Source organism: Macaca thibetana, chromosome 9, assembly GCF_024542745.1.
Source record: "Macaca thibetana thibetana isolate TM-01 chromosome 9, ASM2454274v1, whole genome shotgun sequence".
Lineage (NCBI taxonomy): Eukaryota > Metazoa > Chordata > Mammalia > Primates > Cercopithecidae > Macaca > Macaca thibetana.
In genome coordinates, this window is record NC_065586.1 from 44301244 (window position 1) to 44325967 (window position 24724).

At 44.0% G+C, this 24724-nt stretch overlaps 1 protein-coding gene across 10 annotated transcripts in view; it reads right to left on the minus strand.

Annotated features, from left to right (window-relative positions):
* Positions 1 to 24724, minus strand: part of WDFY4 (WDFY family member 4) — a 295757-nt gene that overhangs the window by 172855 nt on the left and 98178 nt on the right. For 9 of the 10 annotated variants that reach the window (XM_050805477.1, XM_050805483.1, XM_050805485.1 and 6 more), the window contains 9 exons: positions 21226 to 21457; positions 19321 to 19466; positions 18014 to 18125; positions 17081 to 17271; positions 11879 to 12031; positions 5019 to 5092; positions 2962 to 3123; positions 2298 to 2389; positions 438 to 537 (listed from right to left, as the gene is read on the minus strand). In XM_050805477.1, the coding sequence (XP_050661434.1) occupies positions 438 to 537; positions 2298 to 2389; positions 2962 to 3123; positions 5019 to 5092; positions 11879 to 12031; positions 17081 to 17271; positions 18014 to 18125; positions 19321 to 19466; positions 21226 to 21457 (1262 nt within the window). Of the gene's footprint in view, positions 1 to 433; positions 538 to 2297; positions 2390 to 2961; positions 3124 to 5018; positions 5093 to 11878; positions 12032 to 17080; positions 17272 to 18013; positions 18126 to 19320; positions 19467 to 21225; positions 21458 to 24724 lie in introns of those variants that run through there. The other variant, XM_050805487.1, reaches the window with a different exon arrangement.

The following is a 24724-nucleotide window of genomic DNA, read 5'->3' on the forward strand; positions in this document are numbered from 1 at the left end:
CCAACTTGGAAAAATAACAAACTCACTAACAGTAAATAGCAGAAGAATTTGGCAAGACTTTTCCTCGATAGATGTTATTTAGGCTCACGAGTTCTTCACTCTATTGTCTGCCAAGTACAGGACATCAAAATCAGTAATTGTCACAACTGCCAAAACAATAACAATTACACTATAGCAATGGTGACAAAAGGAGTTTATTGTAATTATACCAAATCTGTTTCTAGTTACTCATGTCCACTTAATATTTGCATCAGAATATCTTAGGGCAAGGTCTGGTTCATTGGGTAGAGAGAATATAATTTTCTTTCTGACTAGTGCAGGAAACACATTGCAGAAAACAGACTCAGAGATGCTAAACTTTTCATTAAGAAAAGGTTTAATGTCACACCCTCTATGAGGCAACCTCCTCCCAAATTGCTCTTTCTGGAGCTACTTACTCAGAGGACAGATGAAGTTGGGGGGAAGATATTACACTGAGCAGCATTTCCAGCAACTGGTTTCTGAGCCAGATTGTCTTTCCAGATGTTTGGCTTCCAGCTACAAAAAGGAATTCAGATTTGAGAGAAAACGGATGTAAAGAGACATAATATTTGCTGCAGTAAGCAATCATTATTCACCAAATGCTTATTTCACCCTGGAATTGTGGCATGGCTGGGACTCAAAATTTTGGCATTTTATTCTAGCCTCCACACAATGCTTAAAAAGAATTTCAGAAAATGTTACTAAAGTTTCCTTTAATTAGAGATGTCTGCAATGCTGCACATCCTCCAAAAAACAAAAATCCTAAAAATAATAAGGGAAAATATACCTTTCAGTAGAAGAATTTTTTAAATTATCATAGGCTGCGGCGTTTCATAATCACCTACTATGCACTGATATCATGCAAGTAATCAGGAACGGAGTGCTGAAGACCATGGTCTTTGTTCTCTTTGTTCCTGCTTTCAACTTGCTCCCAGGCTAGGCTTTTGGATGTCTATGCTACAGTAAAAACAGAACTCAAATCATAGCAAAGGTATAGGGAGCAAGGGGAAGAAGAAACTTTACTTCTGAAGAGTCATTAAAGCCTGAAAGGACATATTAACAATGTTTTAATATGTTAGTTAGGTAAAAGTTTCAGAATGCAGTCCATATGAGAAGGAAGGTTGACTACATAAGTTCACTCTTGGCCCATTATCCATTTGTTCATTCCCTCGGTTGCCAGTAATTTCACAACGAATGCACGGCACACACCCCATACTGCAGAAATAGAATTGATGAGGCAGCTTGGAGAAATGGAGTCATATTTCTCTCTATTTAGATGTTGGCCCCATCTTCAATTAGCTCCTAATCTCATTGAACCTAAGTTTCTTAGTCTGCAAAATGGGAATAGTAATTTCTTGCGGCTTGATCTAAGGATAAGAGATAATAATTTATCTAGATTAAATAATGCTATTCAGGAGACTCTTCTGTGATGATAAAACTGTTTTATATCTACCTTGTCCAACAGAGTAGCCACTAGCCTCAGGTAGCTAGTGAGCAGTTAGAATGTGGCTACAGTGAGTGAGGAATTAAGTTTTTAATTGCATTTAATTTTAATTCGTTAAAATTTGAATTTAAACGGCTATATGTGGCTTAGGAGCTGTCATCTTGGACAGTGCAGAGCTGCAGGGCCCAGGACAAAGCGGTCGTGATTGTTGCCATTGCACTGCCCTAGCAGAGGGAACAAGTTGAACAAGACACAGCTGCAGTTCTACACCTGGCTAGGCGAAAAGGGAGACTCACATAAACAAATTACAAATCTGTCCACTAGGGTAACCCCAAGAGGCTTTGGAAACACAGAGAAAGTGACTTAATCTTGTTTGGTGAGTCTGGGGACAGCTAGGCTAGTGGGGGAGGGGTGGCATTTCCCTCGAGTGAAGAGCACGTGCCAAGCACAGACAGAGGGCAGGCCGTCACCTGGGGGGCCTGCAAGTGCTTCAGTACTGGAGTTGGGGCTCATCAGGAAAGTAAGGGTTAGTGGGGGTTCAACTAGGAAGTGAGGCAGGATCCTGGATCCCACGTGCTGGTCTACAGGGAACTGATTTTATTCTGGAGGCCTGGAACACTGTCCCACATTTCAAAGCAGGAATCCATAATTTTATTTCATTTCTGACTCTCATCATAAAATGACAGCCTCACACGCCACTGCTTGGGAACCACGGCCAGGCTGTGGGTGCCTTCCCCTTCCTTGCTCAACCCCTCCCTCTGCACAATGTGGGCCTCTCAGGGGTTCTGTGAGGGCCGTTCTACCGCCTTCGAACTGGCAAAGGTCTTCTCACCAGGCAGGGAAGGGTCCAGGGCTCCGTCCACGCAGATCTGCCTCTCATTCACTGATGAAGGCTTGAGGGTATATACAACGAACAGCCCAATCCTTTACACACAGGGAGAGAAGGACAGGCTCACAGGTGGGCTCACCTGAGTCCGCTGAGTATATGCCAGTGTTTTCACCCAGACCCACCCACATGCAGCTGCAAGTGAGAAATCATCATGGCATGCTGTGTATTTCCAGAGACTTCTACAATCAGTCAGGATTCACCAGAGATGCTAACTCTGGCTCTGCCAGATCAATCAGATAGTGACAAGGAAAGAGAAGGGGAAACACACTGGTGGCTGGGACTGCCCTTCAGGAGTCTGCAGGAGCCAGGCATTTGGGTCATCAGCAGGCAAGGACGGCAGTGCTTATGGAAATTCCTGAATATTTGGCTGCAGTGGGGGAGTCTGAGAAGTAGGGACAGTAAACACACAGCCCTGCTGGGGAAACGAGCCTGTCCCATCCTGACTTCAGCAAACCATCCTTTCCCCAACTCTCAGCCCTGAACAAAAATTCCTAGAAGGTTCCAAGTGATGCAAGGTTGAGCACAATGGGGAGAGAGCTGGGGACTGTCCTCCCTTTTTAAACATCCCCGGGGCCCTGCTCTTCCCCCGGGCAGGTTGGTGTGGCACCTGAGCAAGTCCTGGGTGCTGAAGTGGCCCCTTAGCTGACAGGCCAGGATGCCAATGATGGTGGGGATCTTGGAGGCGATGAGGTTTGGTTCGTTGAATAGGAAGACAAGCTTGGGTATAAGCTGTGCCTGGTGGGCAGCTTCAGCATTCCTGGGTCCTTCCCTGGTGAGTACAGGAGAGAGACAGTAAAAGCTTTTACTGGAATGAACCAAATTTGCTGTGTTTCTGCTAAAAATGTTTTTCAAGCCAGGCTTGTTCCATGGCCCCTTAACTCCAATGCTCTCTGGGCAATTTGTCAAGATGCCGTCAGACACCCATCGAATATGTGTCTGCCAAGTGCCAGAGTCGCTCGCGTGTGCATTGCCTGTCCCCTTCGCCCCCCGGAAACCACCTTCAAAGAAAAACCCCAATTATTGACTCTTAAATTCTGAGCCCCAGGGAAAACTAGTGCTGGCCTCAGAAATTCAGAACAAAGACAGCAGACACTCATGTGACTAGGGAGTACTTCCCATCAGCCAGGAGTGCAGGGCCCTTCACTAGCTTGTCTGGATGTGTGATCTTCCTGCCTGCCCCAAACCACAAAGTGGAGAGACACACCACTGAAAGTCAATGGAGAAAAAGAAAGAATCCACCTATCCATACCCCCTCCCTCAGATACTCACAAATCCAATTTCCAGTAAATTCTACTCCCCCAAAGAAAACAGGTCCCAGGGCAAATGTCTGTTTCTTCGAAAACAACTGGTATAGGTACAGGAAGAAAGTGAAAGAGAAAAAATGATGGAGAAAAATGTGGCGGAGGGTGACTTTGGACAGATTCCTCACCCTGAACTGTCTTTTTTTTTTTTTTTTTTTGTATTAACACATTAAATTCTGCTGAGCTCCACTTCCCTGAAACACAAAAGAGGCAGGACCAACCCAATTCTGTGTGTGATCTATAATCATGGACTCAGCAAGGAAGACAGATGCTCCTCTACCCAGAAGTCCCGGCTGCCTTTGGTTCTGTTTCCTCTGACAGCACTGAACAGCATGTTTTTCTGTACTCTTTTCATCAGACTGTGGCTTATTCTTCTCCAAATTTTACCTCTAAGCACAGGGTGTGAAATGTAGTAAGTTTATAATAGATGTTCATTAACTGACTGAGTGGAAAGCCATTTACAAATACATTCAAAATGCTGAAGGCACCAATGAGCTCTGTACCAGCCTGAGCCAGGAGGAGGCAGGTGGGGTGATATGTGGACTTTCTTGCCTTCCTTCTCCTTTATTCTGGTCACAGCCCCTGGCTCCCTTTGGGAACTACCACATTCTAACTCCAGAGGGGAAGCCATGTTCCCAGCCTGGTCATGGGACCCGAGTTGGCTCAATGAGACTCAGTCCAATAGCTAGACTATTACATGTTTAAAAAGTTGTCTCTCTGCCAATGGTGCTAACCTGAGGACGTGCTCTGAGGAGCTGCCCAGGAGCCACCTTGCTGCCACAGAAGAAAGCCTAGGCAACCTGAAGACTGCATGGAAGAGGCAGGGGCAAGAGTGGTAACAGAGCTCAGAGAAAAGGATGCGAGCCTCACCCAGCTATGGGATAAGATCAGCTCTTTTCAGTTGTACGAGCCAATGAATTCCCTCTTTATTGGTCTTTTCTTCCTCTATTCTTTTTTCCCTCCTCCCTTCCTTCTTTCCTCCTCTTTTACCTTCCTTAAGCTTGTTTGAGTTGCATTTCTACCACTTGAAGGGTAAAAGAACCCTAACCAATTCCAAAAGTGCCTTGGAGAAGTCAGTTAGAGGGAGAGTGAGCCTTCGCTGGTCACATTTGCTGAGTCCCCAGTATGTGCTAGTCCCTGGGGCTAGAGAGGCCTCTAAGCCCCCAGCACCTGCCCTCCTGAGGCCCAAGACCATCAGAAGAGACTGCCCCACAAACATGAGCCAGTGGGAAGCATGTGCTCCCAGCTGGGGACCCAGTGTTCTGGGAGCAGGGAAGAGCCACTGGCCACCCTGCCCTCTCTGTCTCTGTTCTGGATATTCAGCCTTCAGTTCTAACCCCCAGGGTGCCAAGACCCAGCCTACCTTGGTGATTGAAGGATTTCCAAAAGATGGGAAAAGAGGCTGAGCTCCAGATTGTCTGCAGTATTCATCCAAAGCTGGAAGACAGATCAAAACATATGCTAAAATGAAGGTGTGGGAGAAGGATTTGCAGGAAGCATGAGAAGATCAGTGCTGGACATGTGATCCTCTGACTTGGAATTACCAACATGATGTACCAGCTCTGGAATCAGATCAGCTCTCCTGACACTCCAAGCAGAGAGGCGCCTCCCCTAAAGGAAGGCCTTCTCTCCCCACCTCTGCTGCTACTTGGCACTTCACTGTGGGCCTGGTTCCAACGAAGGATACCTGCACTAACCATCTGCCCCATCTGCTCAGCCTTGGGCCCACAGCCCAAGTGTCCATATTGCAAACTCATGTCATCCTCCCTGGATCCTGCAAGACAAATGATGATGTTCCCACTTTACAGAGGAGAAAATAGAGGCTGAGACAGACCAGCTTAGTGACAGACTCCACTCACCACCAGCAAGTGGCAGGACTGGAAATAGAAGCCAGGTACAGATTTTCAGGTTTTACACTGCATTGACTACATACCCAATTTGTGCATGCAACACATTCTTCAGCCCAAACCACAGTGTCATCTTCTGCATAACAAAATTGTAAGCGACACACAGATACGAAATTCACTGAGATTCTGAAAGCGAAGTGGATCACTCAGGTTGTTTTCATTCATAGTAAACAAATGTAGCTGCTGGTGATCCTTCTGGGGCAGAACTGATGGGTGCCGTCATGTCTTATGTCTACGTCCCTTTAGAGAACTCTAATAGTTTTCTTCTCTAAATACTGACACTTCCTAAGGCTCAGAATATACAAGGTTCAGGTGTGGGATTATAAGCATGTGCTCATATAGCAGCAAAAAGAGCTAGCACTTAACAACTGATACATTTCCTGGTGGCAAGATGTGCCATAAAAAGACCCAAAATATTATTATCCGTATTTATTTATTTATTTTTGAGAGACCCAAGCTGGAGTGCAGTGGCCCAAATATGACTGACTGCAGCTTTGACCTCTTGGGCTCAAGCAATTCTCCCACCTCAGCTTCGCAAGTAGCTAGTACTACAGGTGTGCACCACTATGCCTAGCTAGTTGTTAAAAATTTTTTGTAGAGATGGGGTGTTGTTTTATTGCCCAGGCTAGTCTCTAACTCTTGGGCTCAAGTGTTCCTCCCACCTCCACCTCCCAAAGTGCTAGGATTACAGGTGTGAGCCACTGTACCCTGCCTATTGTCTGCATCTAGTAGCTAGAAAGAGTGGGACTCAGAGAGACTACGTAACTTTTCTGGCACCAGACTTTTTTTAATTGCCAGAGACTGTTTTTAAAGTCAATCCACTTGACCACGAAGCCCATTCCCTTGCCTCCACACTGGGTCCCCATGGGCATCACCTACAGATAGTGACCCATAGGGTCAATACTCAACCTTGCTTAAAGTTAAGCAATTGCCCATGACTGCTTACTCTTGCTGAAGAGGAAATGCAAAAGAACCCCAGTGAACACAAGTTTATCAGGAGGCCTGTGAAGGTAGGGACTATCCCTCTTTAATCCCTGGAGCCTAGCATCATACATGCCACTATCTTTTGTAAAGATACATTAAATTTTTTAAAAGAATGAGTGGATACAAAGTAAAACAAGGTAAAATGGGTGGATTGTTCTTCAGTCAGGAAAAGAGTGACAGATTTCCTGCTTTTTTAAGCACAGCCACTGCCCAAAGGCACACACAGAGGTTGGGCAGCTGCCATTTGGGATAGCTGGTATTGATGAAGGCAGCTCTAGTGAAAGCATGGGTATCCAGCATGGCACCCCAACAAAAATGTCTGAAGGGGCTCCAAGAGCCCTGCACACTTAGGATATTGATTCGTGAATGCAGTCATTCAACAAATGATATGCCAGGCCCAGGGCTAAGGGCTGACAGAACTAAGAAAGTCAGATGCGAACCCACTAATACAATAAGGTGCATCCTTTACGCTTCCCACAAAAGTTCCATCCTCTCCCATTTCCATTCCAGAACACAGCAACAATAATAAGTTGCCACACCCATTTGAGGCTGCCTAGCTCATCAGGAAATTACATAAAACCAAATGTCAGAATTTTGAGAAACATGAATAATTGAATCTTTTGATTGTTATTCTGTGTCACATAAGCTTTTACTAAGGATTATATTAAGATGTCTGGATTAGATTTGTTTGAATATCAGGTGGATAATGTGTCAGGTGTTGCTCTCTTCCCACCCGTGAGATGACTGTACTCTCAGAAATGAACTAGCCAGTTCCCTCTTTAAGAAACCAGAGGCTGGGTATGGTGACTCACGCCTATAATCCCAGAACTTTGGGAGATTGAGGTGGGTGGATCACCTGAGGTCAGGAGTTCAAGAAGCCTGACCAATATGGTGAAATCCCATCTCTACTAAAAACAAAAAAATTAGCCACATGTGGTGGCACATGCCTGTAATCCCAGCTACTCAGGAGGCTGAGGCAGGAGAATTACTTGAACGTGGGAGTCAGAGGTTGCAGTGAGCTGAGATCGCAGCACTGCCCTCCTGCCTGGGCAACAGAATGAGACTCCATCTCAAGAAAGAAAAGAAAGGAAAGGAAAAGAAAAGAAAAGAAAAGAAAAGAAAAGAAAAGAAAAGAAAAGAAAAGAAACCAAAACCTAAAACTTAGAAGCCCACAACTTCCTGTTCCTCCCCGATTCTCAACTTCCTGTCCAACCCTGCCTTACAACTTCCTATCCAACTCTTTCTAACAACTTCCTGTCCAACCCTGCCTCAACAGCTTCCTGTCCCTCCTTCCCTCACAACCTCCTGTCCCTCCTTCCCTCACAAATTTTTGCCCCTCCCTGCTTCAACAACCTCCTGTACTCGCCTCCCTCATAGCTTCCTGTCAATTCCCTTCTCAACGACTTCTTGTCTCTCCCTTCCTCAGAACTTCCTCTTCCTGTCTGCTTCACACCAGTCATCATGGATCCCACCCTTTCTCCTGTGATCCACTCTCTTGTTTTCAAACTCTTCGTCTCCTCTGAGGATGTGTCTCATTAGCAGTTTCTTCTCCCACTAGTATTTAAACTGTCTGGTTTTCCTTCAACCTACAAACAGACTTAAGTCTCTCCCATCTTAAAACACAAAACCGGCTGGGCACAGTGGCTCACACCTGTAATTCCAGTGCTTTGGGAGGCCAAGGCAGGTGGATCATGAGATCAAGAGATAAAGACCATCCTGGCCAACATGGTGAAACCCCATCTCTACTACAAATACAAAAATTAGCTTGGCGTGGTGGCACGTGCCTGTAGTCCCAGTTACTCAGGAGGCTGAGGCAAGAGAATCACTTGAACCCGTGAGACAAAAGTTGCAGTGAGTCGAGATTGCGCCACTGCACTCCAGTCTGGCAACAGAGTGAGAGTCCGTCTCAAACAAAACAAAACAAAACAAAACAAAACCAAAAGTTCTGAAACTTCCTCTCTGCTATTTTCCAAAATCCACTGACTGCCTCCACTTTCAGTCTCCCCACACTTCCCCTTACTTCTTTTTTAGTTTGTGTGTTTGAAACAAAGTCTTGCTCTTGTCACCCAGGCTGGAATGCAATGGCATGACCTAGGCTCACTGCAACCTCCGCCTCGTGGGTTCAAGTGATTCTCCTGCCTCTGCCTCCCGAGTAGCCGGGATTACAGGCGTCCGCCACCACGCCCAGCTAATTTTTGTGTTTTTAGTAGAGATAGCATTTCACCATGTTGGCCAGGCTGGTCCCGAACTCCTGACCTCAGGTGATCTACCCGCCTCGGCCTCCCCATGCTGGGATTACAGCCATGAGCCACCAAGCCTGGCCACTTCTCCTTACTTCTGAGTGGCTTCTGACCCCACAACTTGTCAGTAAGCCTGTCAGTGACCTCCAATGGGCACATACACATCCTTCACCTCACTTTACTTGGTGTAGGCAGAACATGACATTTGGGAAACATTTTTCCCTTTTTGAAATTCTCTCTTCTCAATCTTTAAATTTTATTTTGTTTCATTTCATTTTGTTTCACTTTGCTTTGCTTTTTAGCATCTGGATATTATTGGTGGTTTGTTTTCTTAAATCCAGCTTTAAAAGCACCAGGTCCTGAAGGGGGTAGTTTTATTCAGGGTAGAGTGGGGAAGGGTGGTGTCCATGGCCATGCTAGTAGCAGGCAATGGAGCATGATAGGTTCCTGCATCGGTAATTCCTGGGCCATGCTGGTGGCCAGGACGTCTTGGAGCCAGACTGCCTGAGCATGGCCACAGCATTTCAGAAGGGGCAGCAACAGTTGCAGTCAAGATACACTATCTTATTCAGTGGGGTTTTATGGCCGTTTATATACATCTCCTTTTCCCTTGTGTACAGGGAGCCCATTCTCCAGGCCATGCTGGCTTCCTCCACAATCCTTTTTTCCAGATTCAGATCCAGGACCAGGACATTTATCTTGGCCTGGTTCAACTGGCTAATCTTATATTTAGGGCTCTTATGCCTATATTTACAAACAAGATTAGCCTGTACTTTTTCATTTTCTGTACTGTCCTTCTGTGTTCTGCCATCAAGATTAGTTCATTAAAGAAGCTAGAAAGAATCTATTTCCCAACTGGTGGAATTTCCCTATGAGTGCCCGGCCTGGCGTTCCCTTCTGGTTGTTGTTTGTTTCAACAGATTCTAAACCAGTGACCCACTTTACTTGATGGTTCTAGGATCATTGGGGTTTTTTATTTATTTTAGAGTGCGCTCTGAAAACTTCTGTTTCGGATGAGATTGCTCAAATAAGCTAAGTTTTCTAATTTATTGGCACAAAGTTACTAATCCAATTGTCTTGTTTCCTTTCTAATTGCTCATTCTTCTGTGGTATTCTCCCATTTTCCTTCCTAATATTATTCATTTGTGCCTTCTGTCTTCTTTTCTTGGCCAATCTTAACAGAGGTTTGTCTGTTTTAGGAGAAACATTAATTGTCCTTGTTGATCCTTTGTATGTTTTTTCTCCCTATTTTATTAATTTATGTTCTCATTTATATGTTTCCTTCCTTCTTTCTCTGAGTTTTGATTTTGTTTGGTCATTCTAACTTCTTGATCTGAAGTTAGAGGTTAGAAGTTGAATTGAATCTTGATCTATATTATACAAAGAATATTCTCTTTTTATAATATATACATTGATGACTGTCACTCTCCCTCTTGTCCTGCCTTCAGTAGCAGCCCTGTGGTGTTTTGGTACATAGTATTTCCCTTGTCATTTGGCTCTAAGTCACTTCTGGTTCAAGTTATGGCTTTTTCACCTGCTGCCCTCATTTTCCCACTACCCTTGCCTCAGTTTAGGTTTCAAAATCTTCTACCCGGAGTTCTTCAATCATCTCATGACCCATCTCCCTGCTTCAGGGCTCTTCTCACCTGTCATTCTACAGTTAACATCCCTAGATATCAGAAGTTTGGTAAAACTTATCAACAATCTAAAAATTGTTCATAACTCCTTTATTCTCATTATTCAATTTTGATAATTTATTCTAAGAAAATGTTTTTAAAAGTGGGAGAAATATCTGCACAAAAGTGCCATCTATAACACAGTTTATAACAAAATATAGAAAGAATCTAAAAATTTGACTATAGAGAAATGATGAAGAAACCAGGAACTCTCCAGCATAACAGAATATTATTCTGATCTCAGAACAGTGCTTGTAAGTGTTCGTAATGAAAATGTTTAAATGTTTTTGGTATACGAGAAAAGATTAGATTCAAAATAATACCTACAGCATAATCATGACTATGATTTTTAAAATGTATTATGCATAGAAAATACTACAAGAGAATGCATCCAGGTGTGACAAGAATTAACTAGGTCTTGGAAACAGGAGTTTCCCTCTCACACTTTTCTGTAATTAAAAAATATTCTATAATAAACATATATCAATTTTTTAATAAACAAAGAAAGAATTTTGAAACTTCTCTTGAGGACCTCCACATGCCCAGGCTAAAGCGTAGTCTGGGCAGTCTAACCCCCTGGGCCTGCCTTCTGTCTCTCCTGCTCTTGCAACCAACACAAACCTGTAGGCCCCCAACAAGCCACTTGCTCTCAAGTCCCCATGACTGCTCTCACTCTGATGTACAGTGTTTGCAAATAGCATATACCCTCCACCTGGAAGGTTTTTTCCCCTGAATTCTGACTGTCTGGTCACTCCATCTAACCAGATGCCCTGTGCCTGCCTCACTGTGGCACCTAACATTTTCAGTGTCACCTTGGCTGTGTCCCAGGCACATCTGGCTGTGGGGAAGGACTGGGTTCTAGTTTTCACTGTGTCTCCAGCACACGGCCAGTACCTGACCCAGTGGGTGCTCAGTAAATGATGCTCTGTGAATGGGTTGATTCGCCCAAAGCAGTTCTGTGCGATGCTCCTCAGTTAGCCTCAGGCGTTTCCTTCTGCATCCCTCAACTCACCCCTTTCAAGAATCATTTGGAAACAGCAAAACACCACCCAAAGGAACTGAGATCATTTTCTTTACCCTCATATGTATATGCTAATTTACAGTTTAAAAATCCTTTCCCAGATACTATCTGGCTTAACCCTCATGACAGCCTGCAAGGAAATGAAGGTCTCCACTTCACCCAAGAAAAAGAGTGGGGCTCAGAGAAGTCAAAAGATTTGTCCGAAGCCACACAGTCCATAGGTGGCAGGATGTCATTACAAACTAGGGCCTCTGGGCAGGCTTGTTTGGTTTTCCCTCTTCCTACCATCATGACTATGAGGGAAGCTGACGTGCTGGGTTTAAGGGAAAGCCCAGACTTAGCATATTTACCATCACACACACTCCTGAAGGGCTAAGGGCCAATCTCTGATTTACCTCGAAATTGCAGAGGATATGCTGGAAGACACCAGTGTTGGTGATAGCAGATGACCTGAAGCCCAGCTCCACAGTGCCAGCCACTGAGAGGATCAGCTGAAAAATTCGATGGTTCAGGAGACAGGCTTTCTTCCTCAGGAGGAACGCCATTATCTGAAAAGGTTAACACAAAGCAGTTTCCTCATGAATGCATCATTAGAGCTTCCCCCTTCACCCACTGGTTTCAGTCCAGTCTGCAACCTTCTGCTCCCTGCTACTACCATCCTTCATTCCCATGTTCTCAGAAGAAAAATACACATCAACTTCTGTGGCCACTTTTCTGTGCCGTGACCTGACTTCTCACTGGGGCCCTTACTTTTCCCTGCATCTATTCCATGTTTCCAGAATGCTACTCTCTCCTGGTTTCCTCCCACACTTCTCAAGCCTCCTTCTAATTTTCTGTTACTGGGTCCTTTACATGCATAACCATCCCATAAATGCTGCATTTACGGGAAGCTACCACCTGCCCATGAGCCTGGCTGCACCCAGCCAGATGTGCCGGTCAGTTGCACCAGCCCCTGGGAAGCCAGCAACATGCAGCATCGATCTCAGCATGGAGGCACTTGGGTCCCAGCATACATTTGGTGACCCAGTTTATCTCAGACTAAGAAGATGGGTCCCACCAAGCCTCACATCTCTGTTGACTCCACCTCCACACGAGTCAGTCTGCCCAGCCATCCATTGGCAGATGAGTCTTGAGTCACCTCGTCTGGAGTCTCAGCTCCTTCCATCCATGGCTCCATTCCCCATCCATGGCTCCAACACAGCCCGCCCTCTCTCCCTGTCCTCCCAGACATGTTCTTGCAACGTGCCCTTGGGAAGCCTTGTTTATGATCAGAAAAGACTCAATATCTTTCCGGACTATTCAATATATATGAAATCCCACAGCAAGACATAATTGGGATGGCTAAAAGTTGCATGAGAAAACATTCAGTCTGACTGGCTTCACTTTACATCAAATAGTGTCAAATGTCAAACTGACACTCAGTTGGGTCTGGCAATCCAACTCTGTCTTTCTAATAAGCTGTATTTTCTTATCCTAAAGATCATGGTTTCATTGCTTCTCCTCTCTCCTCTAACCTCTCTTCCTCTCCCCAACCTGACCTCATACTTTCCTGAGAAGACAGAACCCATCAGATACTAATACTCTGTCTTCCCACCGCCAAATTCACAAATACATGTGTTGGATTCCTTCCTGTCGCAAGCAGAGTCTCCCATCTATCTGGTCTCTGGATCTCACTGGTCACCATCTCAAGGACACTGCTCTTTGAGATAACTGTTCTCTCCAAGATTCCACTGCCCGACCCTGGATCTCTTCCTCCTATGTACAAATATATTCTGGTATTTGTCATTGTAAAAATAATCCTCCCTCCATCCCTAATCCCTGTAGCTCTTATGCAGCTCCTCCTGCTCATAGGCAAACTTCTAGAAAGCATTATCAACACGCCCTGGCTTCATATCCTCACCTCACGTTCTCTTTTCAACCCGCATCAGCCAGCCACTGCCTCCACCTGGCCACCTCCCTCAGAAAGGCCACCAGGGACTTTCAGGTGGCCAAATCCAAAGAAGACACCCCATCCTTAGTTTGTGCTATTCTTTACCAGCATTTAGCATGGTTTGACCATACCCGCCTTCCCAAAACACATTCTTTTTTCAGATTCCTTGACATAACTGTCTTTGGTTTCTCTTCCCTCTTGCTTCTCAATCTCCTTTACTGGATTTTAATTACATTCCCAGTTCTATGTGGTTAGCTCCTCTTTGTTTCCCCCTCAACCCTATTCTCTCTCTACAGCTTCTTTTTGGCTATTTCATCAATTTCTTTAGATTAAATATCATCATTGTGGTGACGACCCTCATATTTACCCCTCCAGCACAGCCTGCCCCTGAGCTCCAGAGCCTTTTCTCCCACTTGATACTTCATCTTCAATGTCTCACAAACATTTCCCACTGAGCATGTCCCAGCATCTCCCTTCCTTCCTGTCGGCAGCCTGCTGGACCACCCTGGCTCCTTTCCAGCGCCACCTGCCCTGGCTGCTCACAGATCCTGAGACTCCCCAGATCAGGAACACAGGCTCCTATTATGTCAGACTCTATCTCAGCACCTGTTTGAACCTCATTCCCATGCCTCGTCTTCTCCACTGATGCCAAGGGGTGTTCTAACACCTCGGTCAGTCCGTTCCCCTGTCCCAGCCTTCCTGCGATTGCCCATCACCTGTGAGGCAGAACCTACAATCCCCACAGTGGCAGGGTTATGGCTCCCTGCCCTCCATTCGGTATGCCATGCACAGCTCCACAACCATCCTCTCCTCCTAGTCTTGTTGAGGAACCCAGACCAGATCCTGTGAGTGTTTTAATGTTAGTCTGGAACAGTATCCTCCTCCTTCCCCATATTAAGAACATCCATCCTGTCAAACTCAGCTGGCTATTATTTAGTCTGAGAAGAGGCTGATAAATCAGGTTGACAGAAATAACAGATAGGAAGGTTTATGCTCTCTCACCCAACCGATAAACCAGCAGATGAGCCTAGAGTAAAACCTAAAAACCGATGAAATCCACTCCTGAGCAAGAGCAAGCCACTTAATTGAAGACCCTTGTTTTCATTCACTGATTCATTCCCAAATCCTAACTGAGCACCTATTATCTATGGCATGTTCTTAGGGTACAGTAATAAACAAGCAGGACACACGCCTTATGAAGCATGTGTCTGGGAGTGAAACAGACACAAACGTGGTGATATAGAAGCAGACATAATGCAAATGCACATGCAGATTACAAAGAAACACAAAGCAAGAAAATGTGCCTAGAAAAGGATGAGGGAGGATGGAGGTATATTTTATAAAGAGTGGGCAAGGAAGTTTAAAAAAACAAAAATAAAATATTACGATTTCTTCACTCAAACCTGCCATTTATCACCTCTCTTGCCACCCAGCTTTTCCTTCTGATTTTCCCCAAAGACATAAATATTTGAAATGTTTCCTTTTTAAAGACAGAATAACAGTTTTAAAATTTCCTTCTTCTGCCTTCGTGTGTAAATGTACAATAAACCTCTGAATCTGATGAGTTCTTTACTCAAAGGAGGTATCTGAGAGACTCTCCTTCATGCTAACAGTATTTTTCTGTCCACCTTCTTGGATGGTAAGTACCATGAAGACAGGGACTAAACCCAACTTGTTCACCTCACATCCCTAGTGCCTGGCAGAGTGCCTGGTCTTAGGAAGCATTTGATCCATTAAGTTGAGTAAAGAGATTCCATCCATGGGCCACTCCTTGTCTCTACCATCTCTTCCTGGAAAGCTCAGCCAGCTCAGTCTCCAGGGAACCTCTTGATGATGGGCTTCTTTTTTAACAAAATGCTTTTTGACCCCTCTACCTACATGTGACAACAGGTGCTATGTACCTCTGTGGTGGGTGGTTCCTTCTCTCAAGACGATGTTCTCATTTCTGAACCCTCACTGAGAGCTCACTGTGCCCACCCCCCATCCCCAGGACTGGGAAATGAGAATACAGTGAGCCTGAGGTAGTCTGAGCTTTCTAAGAAGCTCAGAGTTTCTGGGAAGGTAGCCAGGTAGCCAGTGAGTCACAAAGATTAGTAGTTCTTGATATGAATCTTGGACACCGATTGCATTTTTATGTCTTCATGGTGTCAGTAATACACCAGCAAAGAGTAAAAAATACTAGGATCTTTAGAAAGATTCCAGTAGAGATGTGTAGACCGATCATCCCAGTGTGCGTGCGAGAGCAGTTAAAACGGGGTGTGCCCACAGTGCCAAGGGGACCAGGAGATGGCCACATCCTCACTTGGGGGAAGAGAATGCTACCTTTGCTATTTGAGCTTGATCTGGAAAAAACAGAAGGAGAGCGCTTGAGGGAGAAAAAAAGAGGTGCTCCGAGCAGAGGCCACAGGCACACAAAGTCATACACTGTTTAATGATCAGAGAAGGTACAGGATTTGGGGAGGTGAGAGCATGGACTGAAATGTTGGCTGGATTGGAGGTGGGGCTGGAAGGAAAGGTCCGTGGCCAGTTTTGAATGGCTTTGAAAACCTGTCTAAGGAGTTTGGGATATGGTATCGGCAATCAGATGCCTTTGCAGGTTTTACACACAGGAGGGGCACCATCAGATCTGTGATGTGGGGCTACAGCTGGCATCACTGGGCTACGAGGGACTGGCTGGGGGAAGGGGTTACTGTCCAGCTGTGGCAGTAGTCCAGACAGAGACAGTTAGTGCCTGGAAGGCTATCACACAGCTTTCTTCTGCTCAAACCCTGACCCAGTATCCAGAGACACAGGAGGCTTTGCCCCAATCACCCAGCAGCCCCCACACCAGAGGAAGCCTCCACTGCCTGTGAGACCCATGACATGGCCCAGACTCCGACCCTGGCCCTGCCCTCCTAATTCTTCACCTGGCCACCTCCCAGCCATGTGAGAAGTTACTTGAGTGCAGTGGTCATGTCTCATCTAACTTTACCAATTCTAAGTAGCAATGACAATCACAGTAAACATGTGCAAAGCAGGTCCCCTGTGCAGGTGCTCCTCTAAGCTCTCAACACACATAAACACAGTCCTCACAACCCTGCAAAACAGGTGCTCTCATATTCCCACTTTACACATGAGGGAACTGACGCACAAAGAGATTAAGAACTGGAAATGACTAATATTTACTCAGCACTTATTCTGGGCCTGATGTAATTCTAACCTCTTCACTTGCGTGAAATCATCTAATCCTCACAGCAACCCTATTACAGTCCTTATCTTACAGGTGGGGAAACAGGCAGAGGATAAGTAACTCATCTAAGGTTAAACAGCAAATTAGAAGAGATGCGATTTAAACTCTGGCAGTCTGCTCTGCAGCTTGGGCTCTCAGCCACCATGCGAGAGACAAGGTGGGGAGACCACCACAAATGACACTGGAATTTTTCAGTGAAAAGGGCCAGAAGCCACAGCCAGGTGAGCATCCTCATCCTGAGCAGAGTTCTTGGGCTGGCTGTCACCTGCCCCTCCTCTGCTGCGAAGTTGCTGGTCTCAGAACCCAAGGGCTTTCAGCTCCCCTTCTTTAGAAGTCACCCTGGAGGGAATGCTACCGGGGCAAGCAACGCTTGTCCCTGTTCCCTGGGGATGACAGCACTTTGGGGAGTCTCAGTCCCATGTGGGAGGATGGGATTACCTGGTACCCACAGATGTGTTGCATCAGGAAGTCACACATGGCATTACTGGTCAGGACTGAGTGCAGAACTTTCACAGCCGCATACATGGTATGATCATCTGTCGCTAAGGAGATGAGGCCCAGGAGGATGGCAGGCCCGCCAATGAAGTCCAGGCTGCTGGCAGCAGGGCTGGAGTGGAACACCCTCACCCCTATGTGACATAAAGTGGGCATTTCATCAACATGTCACAGCTTCATTGCAATGGGAAATGCCTCAACAGCACAGGAGGACCAATGAGCTACCAGTGCTACCATCCACCCACAGCCAGGGGGGCCTGTGCACCTGGGACAGGCTGGGAGGAATAGCAGGAGGCTCTGAAAGTCTTATGTGGCTGGGAGATACTGTACTGTGCTAAGTCCTTTCTTTGCCATCAGAAGGCTGAACAGCCCAGAGTATTTCAGATTGCCACCCTCTGCCTTCACTCCAGAGTGCTGGATGAGCCAGATCCCTGAGCCTCAGTATCCCTTTTGTTCTATCAACCCATTGCTCTTGCCTGTCCTCTAGATCCTGCTGGGCAGGGCACTTGCACCAATTTGTTGCCTTGCTATTGCTCAACTGAATGGTGACCAGCAGTTTTCACTCAAACAACCACAATCAGTGCTTCTACTCAAAAGCCCCACTGTGCTCACTAGATAGACAGGTTCCTGCTGTCACAGACAGCAGCCTGGTTAGTAGCTGAGCTCCCTACTGATTGTCAGATGTGGCCAGGTGAACAGATCCTCATGCTTTCTGGGAGGCTGTCTTGCTGGATTCACTCCCAACTCTGGTCTTCCCCATCCTGGTTCTCCAGCACACTCCATCCTGCACATCACTCCAGAACCCCAGGGTGCACAAGCCATGACAGCACAAACCTTGCTTTCCAAATAGCAGCAAAGCTTCCCAGCTGAACATACCTAATTGACCCACAGCAACAGCTCCAATGGTCCGCAGAGACCCTGACAGGTGGCCAGCACAATTCCTCAGCAAGAAAATGGGCATGGCATTGTCACGGGATGAAATGTTCATCTAGAGAAATGAGCAGCAATTAGTCCTAAGAAACTCCTGCAAAAGAAGAAGCGTTGTCCACGAGCTCCTGGAGGGCAGGCTCTCTGGGGCCTGGCCCAGTGCTGACACTCCATCAGCAATGATCAGTGAATGAATAGCAATTGAACCAATGTCAGGGGATTGAAGCCAAAATTCAGGCTCATGCATTCTGTCCCCCAGGCTGTGACCGAATTTAAGTGAGCAGCTTCAGTTATGCAGTCTGAGCCACCAGTGTCCCACGTGCTTACACTGAGGTGCTAAGAAGAGCAAGAGGGACCCAGGAACACTTTCAGATGGAACAGCACTACCAAGATGAGGGCTGCCACCTTCTCAGACTAGGTTTGTTCAGGCTCTGGGAGCCCAATCTCTACAGGTGTCAAAGGGGCAAGAAGATAGGAATCCTAGCCTCCTATATCAGAAAGCAGTGTGTTGCTGCTAAGCCACAACTTTCATGATCAATAGGACCTAATTCCTGACTCCCCATCCTCTGGGGGTACCCTCTGTCCATGAGAGTGAAGAGAATATAACAAATCAGCAAGTTTTCATCAGTGCTAAGCAAAAGAGCTCTTTATGCAAAATTTGGAAGTAAATTTAATGGCATCACCATCTATAAACACATCTCCTTGTTATTTTGAAAATTTACTGTTTTTTGTTTGTTTGTTGTTTTAAGCACAGCAATACTGGGTGCTATGACTCACACCTGTAATCCCAACTACTCAGGAGGCTGAAGCAGGAGGATCACTTGAGCCCAGGAGTTTAAGACCAGCCTGGGCAACACAGAGAGATCCCATCTGTAAAAAAATAAAAAAATTAAAATTAAAAAAATCACAACAACTCAAAGAATATCTCAGTGTTAGTGGGTCATTAATACCCAGGACTAGGGAAGCTCAATAGAGTTTTCAATGCTGCAAAGGTATTTAAAACCTGTCATTTGTTCTTGTTCTTTTATTTATGATTTTTCTTCTCTGAATAATTATAAGTGAAAGGCTTAGTCTTGGAGGACGCCAGTGGGTGAGGAGGCATAGGATATTTTAACAAATGAAGTGGGAAACATGTATGTGCGTATCCATCTATACATGTGCAAACATGAAATAGTGTCTACTTAAGCACTGAAAGCTAAAGCAAGCCATGAAACCAAGATTCCAACAGAGATTAGCAATGAAGTTAGAAGATGTACTTCTTTGGCGATCAGACGGCTGTCCACCTCATTGTAAGCATTTCTGATGTCCACTACACTGGTGATAGAGGAGCTGGCTATGTGAAGTCCAAAAGAAACTCTTTCTTCTGCAACAAGGGGTGTGGCTTCACTGTCCAGGTCCTCCCCTGTAACAATACATGTTTATTGGTTTCTAGTCTCACTTTACAGAGAAGGAAATTACTCCTCATACAATTTAATATCTATGTCACACAGCAAAGTAATCATTGAGAGGATGTTTGTATGTTGTCACATTGCATGTTTTTGCACATTGTATGTTTGCATGTCATTTGTTTTACCGTCTTCTCTGACGCTTACAGAAAACTCTGGGCTGGGCGTGGTGGCTTATGCCTGTAATCCCAGTATTTTGGGAGGCCGAGGCAGGCAGATCACTTGAGGTCAGGAGTTCGAGACCAGCCTGGCCAACATGGTGAAACCTCATCTCTACTAAAAGTACAAAAAATCAGCCTGGCATGGTGGCACATGTCTGTAGTCCCAGCTACTCGGGAGGCTGGGACAGGAGAGTGGCTTGAACCGGGGAGGCAGAGGTTGCAGTGAGCCCAGATAGCGCCATTGCACTCTAGTCTGGGCGACAGAGTGAGACTCTGTCAAAAAGAAGAGGAGGAGGAGGAGGAGGAGGAGAAGAGAAGAAGAAGAAGAAGAAGAAGAAGAAGAAGAAGAAGAAGAAGAAGAAGAAGAAGAAGAAGAAGAAGAAGAAGGAGGGAGGAGGAGGAAGAAGAGGAGAAGGGGGAGGAGGAGGAGGAGGGGAGGAGGAGGAGGGTGGGGAGGAGGAGGAGGGTGGGGAGGAGGAGGGGGGAGGATGAGGAGGAGGAGGGGGAGGAGGAGGAGGAGGAGGAGGAGGAGGGGAGGAGGAGGAGGGGGAGGAGGAGGAGGAAGGAAAAGAAGAAGAGGAAGAAGAGGAAGAAGAGGGAGAAGGAGAAGGAGAAGAAAGAAGAAAAGAAGAAGAAGAAGAAGAAGAAGAAGACGACACTGTGTCGAACTCTCCCAAGATTTGTCTTACCATGAAATAGATGCACTCCAGGTGCGAAACTACCAGAGCTTAAAACATCTGTCAAGTATATAACCTCACTTCCTAAAACCAAACTGCTAAGTGACAAGAAACCTGACCTGAAATAGGCTGAACTGAAATGTTTAATTTTCAATGAGCTGCACAGCCATGGCAAACATCCCAGTTTGAATTAACATACTGGTCTCTAAGTCAATGAGACCCACTGTGCTAGTAGAGAAGGGTGGCATGAATATAGAATTGGTAAGGCTTTGGCTCTAGACCTGACCTCATCCCATTGCTCTGGCCAGTGCCATTTGCCACAGGAAATGAAATTCAAAGACATCATGGGCTTGGAGACAGAAATGCTCTACAGCACTCAATCGCCCTTCAGCACATACAGGCCACTGACATAGATTCATTTATCATTCTTTCCAGATGGGAGCTGACCCCTTTGACTTGACGGAGCACAGAGAGCAATGCTCCCTGCTTGAATAACGACAATCAATAATGAAAATGTGGATGTTTTGTCTGCCTGTTTAATAATTGAAGACAATAGTATACTTTAGTTAAAAAGCTTCTTCATTAAAAGCAATGTAACTTATTTGTCTCAATCTCTTCTTTCTTTCTTTGCTGATGGTATTACCCAACCCACCTCTTCCCCATTAGGGACTTTGGAGTTGAAATCTAAAGATATTGTCATTTCCTTTTCTGTGACATTTTCTCTTGGGTTGTAAATATATAATGATACAATTACAGAGGTCTTCCCTAATGACTGACCCTAACGCTGAGCTTATTCTCTGCAAATATGCTATAAATAACCAGATGTCCATTTAAAAACTACTATCAGCAAGAACATTGTAAATCAAAACACTCCATACCTGGGACATGCACAGCTTGGAAGTTGCCACAATATCTTGGGCCAAGTTTGTTAATAACTTCCAGAGTTTCCATTGAAATGGCTTCTTCAAAGAGGTATGAGGGGCCAAGACGCCAGATTAATGAAGATTTTTGTTTCCAAACTTGAGGGGTAGCAATATATCCATAAACATCCACAAACGCAGATGGATCCATAGAAAGGAAAGGCCCTGGTAGAGCCTGGATGTATAACATCTGTTAAAATAAAAAGGACAAAAGTGAGTAGTGTTTGATCTCAGAGTTAATCAAGTAAATACAAAGTGATATAACATGATGCATCTTATTCTCATCTCATAGTAAAAACGTGTTTTATCTAAAAAATTAAAATATAATTCACAAACCTCAGAAGTATGCAGTAAAACAAGTTATTAAATGTGGAGTAAAAAACTGACACTGTCCTTCTGAAAATAAATTTGATAAAAAATACTAAGAAACAAAAAAAGTCCACCTTTTTTATCTCAGTCAATCTGCTAAGAACCTAAATGCCTAGTATTGGCAAATTAATAAAGTTTTATGTATGAACAATAATTAAATACATACAGAGTGGAAAGGAAGAAACAAAACTGTTTCTATTTTCAGATGACATGTCCATGTAGAAAGTTCCAAGGAATTTTTTTTTATATCCTAGAACTAATAAGTGAATTCAGCAAGGTCACAGGATACATGATCAATACACAAAAATCAATTTTATTTTTGTAGGCTAACAATAAACAAACAGAAACTAAAATTAAACACAATACCACTTACAATTATGTACAAGAAAATGAAATAGTAAGACAAGTACAGGATCTGTACACTGAAAATTCCTAAGTGATGATGGAAAAAGTCAAAGATGACCGATATAAATGGAGAGACATACCAGGTTCATGGATAGAAAGGTTCACTATAGTAAAGATGTTATTTCCCCTCAAGTTGATCAGTAGGTATAATGCAATTCCAGAAAGGTTTTTTGTAGACTATCAGAATTCCAGCAAGGTTTTTTGTAGTCATAAACAAGCTAATGCTAAACTGTGTATGGGAAGGCACAGGCCCTAGAACAGCTTAAACAATTCTGAAAAAGAAGAATTAATTTGGGGGAGGAACTACTCTAATAACGACTTATTATATAGCTATAAAATCAATATAGTGTGACATTGGTATAAAGATAATCACATAGATTGTCACATAGATCAATGCAACAGAATAGAGAACCCAGAAATAAACTTATAAGTAGGTTCACCTGATTTTTGACAAAGATGCAAAAGCAATTCAATTGAGAAATGATAGACTCTTCAACAAGTGGTACTGGAGCAATTGAACATCCATAGGCAAAGAAATGAACTTAAACCTTACACTTTATACAAAAATTAATTCATAATTGATCACAAACTCAAGTGTAAAATGTAAAACTACAAAATTTTTAGGAAAAAAAAATAGGAGAAAATCTTCAGGACCTAGGGCTGGGCAAAATATTCTCAAATGACACCAAAAGCACGAATCATATAAGGAAAAACTAATGAATTATACTTCAGCAAAACCAGAAACTTCACCCATGTGAAAGAGGATTAAAAGACATGCTACAGACTAGGAGGAATTATTGCAAATCACGTATCTAACAAAGGACTAGTATCTAGAATATATATATATGTGTGTATGTATAGACACACACACATACATGTATATATTTTAAAACCCTTAAAACTTAACAGTTTAAAAAAGTAAACAATGCGACCAGGTGCGGTGGCTCACACCTGTAATCTCAGCACTTTGGGAGGCCTAGGTGGGCAGATCACGAGGTCAGGAGATCAAGACCATCCTGGCCAACGTAGTGAAAAACCCATCTCTACTAAAAATACAAAAATTAGCTGGGCATGGTGGCGGACACCTGTAGTCCCAGCTACTCTGGAGGCTGAAGCAGGAGAATCGCTTGAACCTGGGAGGTGGAGGTTGCAGTGAGCCGAGATTGCACCACTTCACTCCAGTCTGCCAACAGAGCGAGACTCCATCTCAAAAAAACAACAACAACAACAACAACAACAAAACAAACAATGCAATTAGAAAGTGGGCAAAAAATATGGATGGACATCACTGAGGAGAATATACAGATGGCAAATAAGCACATGAAAAGGTGATATTCAACCTCATTAGCCATTAAGGAAATACAAATTAAAAATACAGTGAGCTATCACTACACAACTATCATAATGGCTAATATAAAAATAGTGACAACGCTAAGTGCAGAAAAACTGCCTCACTCATTCATTGTTAGCGGAAATGTCAAATGATGAAATCATTTTCAAAATAGTTTGGCAGTTTCTTATAAAACTAAACATTCAATTACCATAGAAACCAGCAATTGAACTCTTGGAATTCATCCCAGATAAATGACGACTTAAATTCACACAAAAACCCATACACAAATGCTCACAAAGCTTTATTTGTAATGGCCCAAACCTGAAACATCCCAGATGTCCTTCAATGGATAAATGACTAAACAAACTATGGCACATCCATACCTTGAAATACTACTCAGAAATAAAAAAGAACGAAGTGTGGATACAGGCAAAAGTTTGGATGAATTTCCAAGTATACTTTCATATATTGCTGTGTGCTACATTACAATGTTCCAAGTCAGTGTCACAGCACATATGCAATGGTGGTCCATAAGATAATAATATCATATTTTTACTGTACTTTTTCCATGTTTAGAGTGTTTAGATACACAAATACTCACCACTGTGTTAAAGCTGCCTACAGTATTCAATATAGCAACATGCTGTCTAGGTTTGTAGCCTAGAAGCAATAGGCTATACCATATAACTTAAGTGTTAGGTTAAACGAGAGGTTAAATGAACTAAGCAGTATACAAGATTTTCTATACATTGAAGCCACACTATTTTTTTAAAGGGATAAAACTGAAATTACAAAATGTGATAAAGTAGCAGGAGGGTAGCAAATCTTCTCTTCTCTATTTTTGAGCTATTTCAAAATGCATTTATATTATTCTTATAATTACTATAAAATCACTAAATATAAGCATATGTTTATAAATATGCACAATTGGCCCTGCATATCTGGGGGTTCCATATCCTTGGATTCAACCAACTTTGGATCAAAAATATTCAGGAAAAAGGACAACAAAAATAGTGCTATAACAATAAAAAATACAGAATGACAACTATTTAGCATTCACATTGTATTAGGTATTATAAATCATCTAGAGCTTAGTTAAGCATGCAGGAGGGTATGCATCTGTTCTTTGCAAATACTACACCATTTTATTTAAGGGACTTGAGTATCCATGCAGTTTGGTATCCAAGAAGGGTCCTGTAGCCAATCCCCTGAGGAAAGTGAGGGATGACTGTATTTTTCTAAATGAGGGTTTACATAATTTCAGAAATATTCTTTTTCACCCTACCAATTAAATGAGATTTTCAAATAAAAACAAACCAATTGTTCAACCACCAAGCCTTGCCAGGAGTA